The following is a 13,512-nucleotide window of genomic DNA, read 5'->3' as shown; positions in this document are numbered from 1 at the left end:
CATTTTTAATAACAAAAAAGAAAAATAGCTGTCCTATAAATCACTTGAATATAGGTACTACATAATGAGTCTGTTCTAATTGAAACTATAATAATTGAGAAACTATCCAAAATCTGGGACTGTCAAAATTGAAACATTTAAACAAATACCTGTAAAATAGACACTTAGAACGAATATCACAACCATTTTTCAATTGCTTATGTTGTCTAACAACCATTTTGATACTATGCACCGTACATTTTAGAAGGGGAATTGTAATTCTAAATGCTTAAAAAGTTTGCAGATTAGTCATATATTTCGAAATAACTTCACACTATTATTATCGTTTTTAAACTATCTCTTGTACAGATAATTACTAAGTGGCACAATGCTTTCTAATCTTACTCTCTTGCTCCTTTCACTCAAAATTCTCAACAATTTCAATAAAACAAAACAAACAATTCAAAGTGCACATAAAAACAATCGGCAAGTTGTCTCAGAATCAAGTTAATGGGCAGAGGACCGAAATTAGCACCCAATGTTCCACAATTGTTTCATTATACACCCAATATCGTCACGGTTTCTTTACTCAAATAATCCGACCCCGAGCCCCAAATATTCCGGAATAAACACAATTAATACCCAAATAATTAAAGCGGGAATCTTTTGAGGAAATATTGTGTACCCTTTGGCGAAAATACTGTAATTTTGTGGGGTTATAGTACTGTGAATTTAAGAATGAAAAGTAAGCTAGATGTGCAGAATGAAAAGTAAGAAGATTAATAATTGGTACGGAAAGTAAATAGTGCTACTTATCTACATGTCTTAGAACTAGAATATATTTAACGTAGGTATGATATAATATTAGAAAATTGTGTCTAATAATTTTATAAGAAAAAATACTTACCGTCCAAGGGTATGTATACAAAAAGACCCCTTTTAGTATTAGCGTTCGCACAACAAAATAATGGAAAGTTCTTTAAAAATTGGCCTTTATTAGATATTTAATCATACGTAGTTGATAAAAGCTACTACTTTTTTTTGTAATTGTTCAAATCAAACCTGCACTTTCTAGCCTAACAACAATTGAACCAGTCTAAGCTTACAAACGAAAATATACTAGGAGCTTTAAAAATTATGACTTGGCAACATCGAATGGACCGGAAATGTATAGGCGCAGGAAATGAACCCGTTAGCGCAATCCAAGATGGCGTCCGGAAGCTGGGCACCGATTTATTCGTGTTGCTGGACTATAGCAGATGAAACGCCCCGCTATTATGACGTATGGTAATGTAGTTTGCTTTTAAAAGCTGAAGATTTACTGAATAAAGGATTTAGTTTTGTTCAGCAGAGCGGTTCTCTATAGTCGAGTACTGTGAGTTTCACATTTGTAATGTACTGCAAAATTTGTTCCCACGGCGCCCGCTAGAGGCGCTCGTCAAATTTTTATACAAATATCTCGATAACTGGCTGGTTATTTATAGGCTATAGTGAACAATATGTTGGTACGATTTGTATAGCAAGGCCTTATATTTTTTAAACGAAACGAAACTTTAAAAAAAAAGTTATATTTATCAAAAAAACAGTTTCATTAACCACGTCATGTCGTATTTTCCATATTACAGAAAATCGCAAATTTTCATGAATTCTAATGAGACTGTAATTAATTGGAAATTATTTTTAAGATCACGTCCAATTACGGAAAATATTATTTCCAGAAGTTTAATATACAAGTACCTAATTAATCACAGGAATTTCGTTCACATTTAATTTTGTAAAATTCTTAATATTATAAAATGTGATTAAAATCGAGGTTACAGCATCGTATAGCCTAAGGAAAAAAAAATCAAACCAAAAATATTACCTTTTTCGTCGCTTACAAAGTGTATATCTAAATAAAAACTATTTAAATAAGCCTCATATTTAACCATCTACAAAAATGAGATATTTTCAATCGTAGGTTAGTTAGTAGTTTATTTGAATTAAATTTATTTGAGAGTTCATGCAACCTATTAAATTTAATACAGATTTGAAATGTAATTTTATAGAGACCTCTCCTCATCAATGAGTTCCTGTGTGTTTTTTATCTTTGGTTTTAGTTTTGCTTTAAGTTGATTTTTTACAAATTTTGTTCGATTTTGTGTATAATGAGTAATTGCCTTTAATTTATTTAATTGAGTATGTTTTTGCATTTTTATACATTAGCTGCAGTCTACACTAGTCTATCCTCTTATGCCAGATTTACAAGTGTGTATTCACCCTTACATCTCCGAGTTTGTTTATGAATGAATTTATTAATAACGATGAATGAATTGAATGATTCGATTCAATGAATGAATTAAACTCGAATGAATTGGCAAATATATGAAACAACTTTTATTTTACTGAAATATTACTAATTTAATATTCATAAATAAAATGTAGGTTAGTTTTGGAGCTATTATTTATTTATTTATGTAACTTTGTTTTGTTCAGTTTTTTAAGTACGAGTTCAGAATTGCGATATAGCCGATGCAGAGGTTTTGGGCTCGAATTCCGTATGGAGTCAAAATCCGTATGGATCTTTGCATTTCTATCAATGCTTTCAGAGTATTCCTTCGGTACAAGAAAGTTGAAGTCATCGACCTTTGGGTGTTGGTGGGAATGTAAACCTTTGGTTTAACCTCTTGCCTGTTTCGCAAGAAGTCAAATAAAGTGGAATTTTGTTTTTTCTTTATTAATCTAAGTATCTAAGTTTTGTATTATAATGTTGTATTAACATATATTTTTGTATTGTTACAGGGTGTGCATTTCTGACATACTTCAATCCAGAGAGCGCTTCGAGCGCTCAGTCAGCCCTACATGAGAAACGGACACTACCTGGGGTAAATATTAGTTTTATTACTTAGTTATAAGACCGAATACGGTATTTTATATTGCTATTGTATGTATACTGCGAAGGTTAATTTTTATTGTTGATAGAAATGTAGGAATCTATATAAAGTATTCGAATAACCAAACGGGAAATAATTTGCAGCGATAAAAAAATAAAAAATACGATCAATTATTGAATTAAAAATATTATTAGGCATTTTTTAGGATAAATCACATTAAGATAATGCAACATTATTGTTTTTAAACTCATTACTTTTATGAACACTCAAGTTACATTGAACAATTACAATAAAAATACAGCAAATTAGATAAAAACTGCTCATCTACGCCTACAATTAAATTAAATTTTAAAAATAATAGAGAGTAGGCGAAGAGTCTTAGACAGTCACGTCCAACCCTTCACTTGCATAATAGGCATAAGTGTCCCACTTTCAACTCACATAAAAAATACATCGTTATAACATAACTTACATTATTATTAGTATAAAAATAAGTTAAACAGAATTCAATCAGTAGATCAACAGTAATGTGATTGAGATATTTTTCTATGCGTACTCCTAAAGCTATCTATGTTTTTTTCGTTCTTTTAGTATATTAGAAGTGATTTGATCTACCTGATAATTTTAGATTTTCATCTGAATTTTTCGTTTTTCTATGAGTAGATAGAATTTAATTATTTTGGAGAATAACTAAACTTTTAAATTATACTAAGTATATATCAAGAGTATGTAAACCAATGTACACAGACAGTACATAATTATATACATACATATAGAGATATTATTATCGAGGAAGACTTTATTTTTTTGAGTAAATGGTCAATGGTCATTCTATACCAACTAACTAACAATCATCACAAATATAAAATAATGATTTCGAAATGTAAATAAAGCATCTTTCTTCTATTACGTATTCAAATTCAAATGAACATAAACTAAATACAAAGCACTTTCAGACTTAATAAGTAGCAGACTGATTGCTTCGCACTGTAACAAATTCCGACTGAGCGACTTAGTTCCTGTCGCGCGTTACGTACAAAATGCTTGTGTACGACGAATCGCGAGTATTTGTAATTTAATGTAGTACTTTTACTATTATTTAAACTTACGTAATAGGTCACTTTTTACAATGCAGTAAGGGATCTAACAATTGATAGAGATGGATAAGTGCCTTTATTAGGAGTAGGATATGTTTGGAAGACGGCTTTTATGTTGCTTTTCTTTCGGGGGAACTTTTGCAAGCATACCAACAACATAAAACAAATCAAGATCTGGAAGAAATATTTGTAGGACGTAAAAAATATTTGTGATTCCTAAGAATCGAAATTGCTGCCTCCCGCTGCATAGTTATCTAGTGACGTGGCGAACTAAACTTGATTAATTAGGTTACAACTAATTTTGAAATGTAACAAAGACTATAAACGCCCACACTCCAAAAAGTACATTAATATCGAAAGTTCATAGTTTCTATAGGCTGTTAGAATAAAGATAATTTTCTTAACCTTAAAACGGTACTTAGCCTTCAGGCAATAAAAATGTTTTACCAAAATCCATTATGTACATAACAAAAGTAAATAATATTATTCAAATTTTATAAAGCAATTGTTCCTTAAATTTTGAAGGTGAAACGTAGAATGAACCACTACTCGGTGTTCTCGACTCGATGCTAATTTTATAAGGGAATAAAACGATTGTATAATGACTGCGTCATAAACGCGACTTAGCTTAACGAGGCTCGTTTAGCTAAAATATATTATTGTTATCTTTATGTACTTGGCTTTATTTAGCAGATAAATTATGAATAAATAAGTTAATAATGTTTAAACTTTCATCAAAAATAATGTCTACTTACACTCAGACTTGCCTTGCAAGCCGTGAGAATTCGGCGTGACTTAAAGATTGTGCCAAATTTAGATTAGTAAATGTTTCCTTTCATTTATTATCGAAAATTATATCGTTATTACCCCTACGACAAATTGTTAATAGATAATAATACAAAAATAGCATAACTCTTTTAACAGACTTTAATTTAATGCGTTGATGCTTCTGTTGCCAATAGTATAAGTTTCTACTAACTTATTTTTCGTTGGGAATAAAATTTATAATTTAAATGTTAAAACGTGACATGTCCACCTATATCTATACAGGAGTTTATTATAATAGCTGGTGATCAGTAGTACAATTCGAGAGTTTGACATTTAAAATGTTCTGCTAGTATGGTTTCTTCGACGCCCGCTAGATATGCTGTACCGATTGTCAAACAAAATTTTTCGACAGCTAGCTGGTTGGCGATAGTTGATAGTGGTAGAGAATCGCAGTATAAGTGAATGAGTAGTGTCGCCTCCCGAAGAAAAGATTTATAATATATTAGCTATTGTGAGAAGACTCTATATAAAAATTCTTGATAACACCCTTGTGTATACATAATTGTATCGATTGTTATCACAGCGTATACTCGCAAAACTTTGTACATTTTGAATATGCGGCGATAACGTGTAGTGTACAAAGTTTGCAATTATGCATAGTTCGTGCCAACTTGCTCGTACCTTATGAACTAGCAAATAACCGATAAACCCCTTAGGTCTCGACTATGAATGTGAGTATCTAGTGTTAGGGTTATTCAATTTTGTTGTTGTTAGTTTGTTGGATCATAATGCTTATAACGTTATTATATTAGTTTAGCATTGACTTTGATAGTTCCTAAGACGTCAAATCAATCAAAACATACCTATCAATAATAATGTAATAAATGTAATGGTCTTGACATAGCTTATGAAAAACATATGAATATTACAAGCCAGATGATTTACATTAGTATTCAATATTGATTCAAATGATGATCACTCGAAGTTCTTCATTCAAGTATCCAAGTTTACCTCACTTCTGATCTATCACTGGGTGGTTCTCCTCTCAGACAGAAACCTATAAAGATTCAATTATTATAGTGTCATATAGAAACACTTAACTCAAAGCCTAATCCGTCCTACGTTACGGGAGGAGACCCTTGCCCAGTAGTGGGGCAGTAATGGTTTGATATTATAGAATTACTAAAATAATAAAACAATCTAAAGCATACCTTGTTTCACATGTATTGTAACACACCAAGACCTCACTAACCCTCAAAAGCAACGTAAAACCGTTATGAAATTATGCAAGCACGATTTTGACAGGTCGTCACAGTAATGGATTAAAAAGACGGTACATGTACAGTCTTTGGTACAAGTCTTAATGGCAACACGAGAAAGTGGATTAGATTACTTACGCCGCATTCTGTGATGTCTTAAAGGAGTTTCTTTGAGTCTAGTGCTTTTTGCGATTGTGCTCGATGGCAAAATGGAATAAGTACTTCATTGAATATTTACTAATTTTTTATTTAAATTATAGCCTATTATTTTTATTTACTTCACAATATAATTTACCTTTATTTTAATCATGACTTTTCAAATATTTTTCTCTGCTTTTTCAAAAGACAATTTCCGTAACTAATTAAGAATCCGAAACTAAGAATGGTCCTTGCATCAAAGGGCATTCCCATGCTAAATATCATCGAAATTGGTTCAGCTGTTTACCAGTGAAAGCGTGCAGGACGAACAGACAAACCTGTACATTTATAATACTACATACATACAATAGTATGATCAGTATTTGTACATTCCAAAGAGTTCCTAGTTATTCTAATACAAAATAAATATATTCTCAAAAACGCTTATGAAGGGTCAAACCAAAGTCCATTGACCCAGTGTACCAAAGCGAGTGTTGAGTTCACCCGCGAGAAAAAAAGGATATTCTATATTTAGCCGTAGCACTCGGGTCACGGTTAAAAATAATTCTAACTTCGGACTAAAATAAACTTCCGTTTAGAACTTAACTGTACAAGTGTATGTGGGGTATTATAGAAAAAGACGATCGACTGTATTTATACTTCATATATTTTATGATTTTTTTTATCATATCAACTAATCACCAAAATTATGCAATTTTAATACCCAGTTCTGCTTTGTTAGTGCATCAGGTTGGGTACACGCTTCTGGTATAAATAAATAAATGAGTGAAAGCTAAATTATTGTAAACACGGTATACGATTTAAACTCTATACGTTGTATTGTCGTACATTTGTAATAAGGCACTTTTGTACTGGGTACATTATGCTGTGCCGGTAAATAAGAAGACTTCTTGCGGTTTGAAGAAAGTTTATTTTCAGATCCTTATTGTTTCGATGCTAGCTGTGGACTGTGTTGCTAGTACAAATGGCCACCATATTTATACAAAATCCTCAAATTAATGTAGGCCCTCTTATTGGCCGATAAAAATGGACCAATTAGAATCCCCGCATTTTAGCCAATAGGATTCCAGTAAGACATTTTGGACAAAAGCTTAAGTACTAGGAAACTTGACTGCGACGAGAGCCGCTTACATTAATTAACAATTTTTAGTGTATTTCTGTACAATTTCTTAAATAAAGTATATATATTTACAATTCTTGTCTTATTATCTACCTTATAAAAATACAATCAGTCGTATATTAGAAAATAACATAACAATTCTTAAAACTTAACGATAAGTGTCGTGCTCAGTGGCGCCACCACGCACATCTCTCCCGCCGTGCGAGGTCGTCGCATCTTCTGTCGGTGCGGGTGCGTCGTCTCCCCTGAGCGGCAGTATCACCAGCTTGCGGACGGGTCGGCGAAGAACTCCTCCTTTGGTCAGGATGTCCACGGTCCTCACGACGTTGTCCGGGCCTGGGTAGACAGCTGTCACACGTCCTCGTAGCCAGATGTTGCGTGGCAGGTTGGGGTCAACGACCTGCACTAGGTCGTCGACTCGTACCGCAGGTCCGCGTCCGTGGGGCTCCCGCCGGTTTTGAAGTTCCGGTAGATATTCTCTCAGCCACCGCGTCCAGAAAACGTCGGCTAGTCGTTGCGCTGCTCGCCATTTTGATGTTGAAAGTTCGTCTCGTTCTGTGAATGTACCGGGTTGTGGTACTCGGCCGGGTCCGCCCAATAGGAAGTGGTTGGGCGTGAGAGCTTCAGGGTCTTCTGCGTTAACTGATACGTGAGTCAGCGGTCGGCTATTCACGGTGTACTCGGCTTCGCTAAGTAGAGTAGACAGGACTTCCTCCGTAGGGTTTCGCTCGTGCAGTGTCGCTGTGAGGGCCACTTTGACTGACCTCACTAATCTCTCCCATGCGCCGCCCATGAATGGTGCACCGGGGGGTATGTAGCGCCAGGAGATTGTCCTCTTCGCTGCTTCCTGCGATGTCCCTGCGTCGATTGCTTGTCTGAGTTCCTTGTCTGCTCCCTTCAGGTTGGTACCGTTGTCCGACCAGATTTCTGTTGGACACCCACGTCGCGCGATCATCCTGCGTAGCGCCATAATAGCGGAGTCGGTTGTGAGTGAACCCGCTATTTCTAGATGTACAGCTCGTGTGGTGAGGCACGTGAAGATTGCGACGTATCTCTTCTGTCTTGTTCTGCCAACAGCTACCGAGAGAGGTCCGAAGTAGTCCACGCCTGTATACGTGAAGGGTCGTCGATGATGCGCGAGGCGACAGGCTGGCAAGTCTCCGGTCCTTGGGTGTGGCGGTACTTGTGTGTTCATTCTACAAAACAGGCATCTCTTCAGTATAGCTCGGGTCACTGGACGAATGCGTATGACCCAGTATTGTTGTCTGCACTCGTTCACTGTAGCTTCAACTCCGGCGTGATGTAACTGTCGATGTACTGAGTTGACCCACAACTTTACGGTCGGATGGTTTCCGTCTAACACCATAGGGCTTTTGATGGCTTCGTTGGCTGCTCCTATCGCGTCGATTCGGCTCCTGAGTCTGAAGACGTCGTTGGTTAGCTCGACGCTTAGGTGATGTAGACGGCTTTCTTTGTTGATCGGTTTGTTGTCTTTTAAGTCTTCTATTTCTGTTGCGAAGGCTTCTACTTGCGATGCACACATGAGAAGTTCTTCTGCTTTCTTGAGTGTTTCAGCTGTTACCGGGATAATCTTGTCGTAGCTGCGTAAGGAAGTTGCTTTCTTGACCACCTCTCTCTTCGTTGTTTGATTCCAGTTCGGGTCCTTCACTGTGTTTCTGATTGTCCTTTTGTAGTTGACGTTATCCGTCCTGTTTCTACACAGTTGAATGAACTGTAGAACTCTCGCTGTTGTGTATCGAAGTCGATTCCAGTCTGAGAAGCGTGATACATCGGGTAAACCTTGACTTAGTTTCAGATCTTCCTTGTGGCGTGTGAGGTGTACCTTCTCTTCTGTCGAATCTTCCGTCTTCTCGTTGTGCTTCTCTGTTGGCCAAAGTTCTTCATCGGTGAGCAGGAAGTCAGGACCTTTGTACCATCGGTGGTGCTTGTCGAAGGCAACAGGTACGTCTCGAGTGGCGTCGTCGGCTACGTTCATCTTGGTTGGTATCCAACGCCATTCGTTTACCTTTGTACTCTCTTCAATCGCTGCTAAGCGGTGAGCCACGAAGGGTTTGTATGATCTTGATCCCGTTCGTATCCAAGTTAACACTGTTCGACTATCTGTCCAAAATACTCTCTTGTCGGGTTTCTTCTCATGTTCTTCTATGACTGTTTCAGCTATTCTGGTTCCCATCACTGCTGCTTGTAGTTCTAGGCGGGGTATCGACGTCAGTTTAAGAGGTGCTACCTTCGCCTTAGCCATGATGAGTGACACTGCTACGTCCCCGTTCGGCGTCTCCGTTCGCCAATATAGGACCGCTGAGTAGGCAGACTCGCTCGCGTCGGTGAAGACATGAAGCTGAAGCTTAGTCGCATCGCTGTAGCCGAGGTATCTCCGTGGTATGGTCACGTCTCGAAGTCTTTGTAGATGTTCCATCCATATCTTCCATTCCTCTGCGAGATCCTCTTGTATTTCAGCATCCCAGCCTGTTCCTCTGCGCCAGACTTCTTGTAGTATTTGTTTCGCCTTGATAGTCACCGGTGATGCGAGTCCTAGTGGGTCGAATAGAGACATAACGATCTTGAGTGCTTCCCTCTTCGTCGGCGTCTTCCTTTTCAGTAGTGGCGGTTCAATTCTCGCCAAGTTGAGATTGAACGTTAATTCGTCTGTAGTGATCTTCCATATGACTCCTAACACTCGTTCTGTGGTTTCTGTCGACGTGTATAACTCGAGATCTTCCCTTTGTTCTTGTTCTCCTAATGCGGCTAATAGTGATGGTGAGTTCGACTTCCATTGTTTCAACTCGAAGCTTGCGTTTTGATGGATTTGTCGCACGTCCTTTGTTATACGTATAGCGTCTTCCAATGTTTCGAAACTGTCCAAGTAGTCGTCCACGTAATGCTTGTTCTTGATGGCTAACGCTGCTTCTGGGTTTGACACTTCGTATTGTTTCGCGTTCAAGTTTTTGACGTAGATCGCTGTTGATGGTGAGCTCGACGCGCCAAATATTAGTGACTTCATTCTGTACTCTTCGGGGGGATTGTCGTCTCTTCTATCTCCTCGCCATAGGTAACGTAGCGCATCTCTATCTTGAACTCGTAGTTGCACTTGCATGAACATTTCCTTGATGTCGGCTGTGACGGCTATAGCGTGTTGTCTGAACTTCATCACGACGCCTGGTAGAGACTGTAGGAGGTCCGGACCTTTGAGTAACATGTCGTTGAGAGACACTCCCTTCGTCTTGGCTGCTGCGTCGTGTACCACTCGTAACTTCTCTGGCTTCATGGGGTTGATGACCGCGAAGTGTGGTAAGTACCAAGTTTTACCGGGTGTTGTTTCTCGAGGTGCAGGTTCTGCGTATCCCTTCTGTACGAGTGCTTCCATCTGTTCCTTGTACTTCGTCTTCAAAACTTGATCTCGATCGATCTTCTTCTCGATGTTGTGTAGACGCTTCAAGGAGTTCTCGTAGTTGTTGGGTAAGTTGTAGTCTTCTTTACGCCATAACAGACTTGTTTCATACCTTCCATCTTCAGTCTTTTTCGTAGTGTTGTCTAGGATTCGAAGGGCTTGTTCCTCTGGGTCTGATCTAGGTCTCTTGGGGTTCAGGCAGATCGCGTCCATCTCGAAGTACTGCTTGACTAAGGTTTCTATGTGGTCTTCATTTGTTTCGGTCATATGGGATACGAAGTCGATGCTCTGGGTTTTGTGCTTCAGCAAACTGCCATGGAGTACCCAACCTAGTGACGTGAGAGATGCCACAGGTTGGTCTTTGTTTCCTTTCCTTATGTCCGATGTCAGTAGGAGATGCCAGTTGTCTTGTCCGATCAGTAGCTTCGGCTTCACGTCTTCATATGTCAACTCTCCCTGTATGTCCCTCAGATGTTGACACGCCTTGATGTGTTCCCTAGATACGCGTTGCGACGATACTTGGAAGTTTCTTACTGTACGAGCCTGTATTCTGTCTTCAAAGCCGTTCATACCTCTAATCGAGAATGTGACTCTTCTAGAGGCTATTTCTGACGTTTTGACGTCACTAATTGTCTGTATTTTCAACGGGTCGACGGGTCCTGTCGCTCCTATTTGCTTGGCTAGGTCGTTGTCGATCAGGGTCACTGTAGAGCCGTCGTCCATTAACGCGAAGGTGTTAATTAGACCTGTAGAACCTTCTACTTGCACTGGTATGATTTTTAAGAAAGACTGTTTCTTTCTAGGCGTCCACGTAGAGGTGATGATTTCCGACGCTTCGGACTCTTTCTTATCTTCTTTCTTGTTACAGTGTAGAAGCGCGTGATGAGTGTATTTACAGTCGTTCACGCCGCATTGTTTCGTAGCACAACGGTGAGTAACTTTCCTATATCTCAAACATCGAAAGCAGAGTCGTTTGGCCTTGGCTATGTCCCATCGTTCATCTTCATTCATCTTCTTAAAACGTCCACATTCTGTCACCAAGTGTCCTGTTTGTTCGCATACCGGACATCTCGGTGTGTACGGTTTTTCCGTGATGTTGTGAACTCTCTGTGGCCTCTTCTGTGCGGTGAACGGCGGTTGTGTTGATATTTGCTCAGGTAGCGCGTAAGGACTGCATAGCGTTGATTCTCTTCTCAGGAACTTGTCTAACTTCATCAAGTCTGGGTCTTCTTTGGGTTCCGCAGCGGCGAAGTCGAAGAATCTGTATCGCAGGGTAGGCGTCAGCTTATCCACTATTGTCTTGCTCACTTCCGGGTTGTACATGTAGTTGATACAGCTTAAGGTTTTTAATGTAGCGACGATATTGGAGATTTTCGTGGCGAATATACATATGTCGCGGGGCGATTCTGTGAGACGTGGTAAAACTCGTAGCGCTTCCATTTGCATCATCGCTATTGACTCTGGTCGTCCAAATCGAGATTCGAGTGCTTGCATTATCTCGGATGGGTGAGCGTCGGTGATAAGCAGACCCTCAACTGCTTCCCTGGCTTTTCCTTTAAGATTTCTTCTCAGGCGGTTTATGTTTTCTACTGTACTATACACACTTTCCGTTTCATAGTAAGCGGCGCGAAAAGGTAGCCAATCTTGATACGAACCATTGAAAATAGGTAGTTCGATGAACTTAGGTCGTTGACCCGCTCTCACTGCTGACGTTATGGCCTCCGCAAGTTCCTTGAAGTCCTGTCGAGCTCCCGCCGGTGTGAGAGTCCCGTGCGACTGATGTTGATCTCCCTGCATAGTGGTTCTGATAACTGACGGCTCTTCCGGCTGATGTGGTTCGTTCGTGATCGCCAAGATTGGTTGCGTGTTTTGCCTCTCTAGCCAGCTGTCAACCCTTTCGTTCACTTCCTCTTTCGTACACACGGATATCTCTTCTTGTTCTTCATCTGAGTCCTCAGTCTCTAGGACGGCTAAGCGCGCGGTAGCCAACTCCACTTGTAAGCGTAACAACTCTTCCCGCGCTTTTGCGATTTTAATAGCTTTAACACGACTCGCGGTTGATCCCCCTTGCGCCCTTAGCACTGGCGGGGGGGAGGGGCACTGTGGTTTGTTCGGTTGCACACTAATGTTCACTTTCCTTTGCACTGTCACTGTCTCACCTGGTTTCGTAGTTTCCTTATTGCGGTTCGGAAGAGGGTCCGTCCTCCCGCCGGGCGGCTGCATGCACGCGGCGTCCATCCGGAGCGTCGGTGCTGTTGAAGCGGTTACCGAAGGTGTTTCGTCTGTTGGTGGCGCAAGCGGTGCCGAGGCTCGTCCCGAGGGCGCTGTCGTCGCGGTGACCGATGTGGTGGCTGCTGTGTTCTCTGTGTTGTCGGTCGTTCCTGTGACGCTGGTGCCCGTAGCCTCGGTGGTAGCACCGGTCGCCGAGGTGCTGGCCGTGCCCTCGGACGACGACGGTGTTTGTGCGGTCGTCTTGCGCCCCTTTCCTTCTGAACGCGTAGTCGGCATGTTTTCGTTTTGTTCACGTTTCTATCTTCAGTTTTAATAATTTCTTTCTTCACTATTTTTCAGGATTCTTTCTTCAATGTTTTTCAGGATCCTTTCTTCGATAATGTTTCAGGCTTCTTTCTTCACTGTTTTCAGGATCCTTTCTTCAATAATGCTTCAGGCTTGTTTCTTCACTGTTTTTCAGGATCCTTTCTTCGATAATGCTTCAGGCTTGTTTCTTCACTGTTATTCAGGATCCTTTCTTCAATAATGTTCAGGCTTCTTTCTTCAATGTTTTCTTCCTGGATCCGGCTCGAAGGACCATTTAATGTACTGGGTACATTATGCTGTGCCGGTAAAT

At 39.6% G+C, this 13,512-nt stretch overlaps 1 protein-coding gene across 5 annotated transcripts in view; it reads left to right on the top strand.

Annotated features, from left to right (window-relative positions):
* bru3 (CUGBP Elav-like family member bruno 3) overlaps positions 1-13,512 on the top strand; it is a 797,460-nt gene that overhangs the window by 216,833 nt on the left and 567,115 nt on the right. For all 5 annotated transcript variants that reach the window (XR_012959607.1, XR_012959609.1, XR_012959608.1 and 2 more), the window contains one exon: positions 2,761-2,843. Coding sequence is in view for 2 of the 5 variants with exons in the window: in XM_076118110.1 (XP_075974225.1) it covers positions 2,761-2,843 (83 nt within the window). In the remaining 3 variants the exon portion in view is untranslated. The remainder of the gene's footprint in view (positions 1-2,760; positions 2,844-13,512) is intronic.

Source organism: Anticarsia gemmatalis, chromosome 9, assembly GCF_050436995.1.
Source record: "Anticarsia gemmatalis isolate Benzon Research Colony breed Stoneville strain chromosome 9, ilAntGemm2 primary, whole genome shotgun sequence".
NCBI classification, from domain to species: domain Eukaryota; kingdom Metazoa; phylum Arthropoda; class Insecta; order Lepidoptera; family Erebidae; genus Anticarsia; species Anticarsia gemmatalis.
This window is presented reverse-complemented; position numbering and strand designations above follow the sequence as displayed.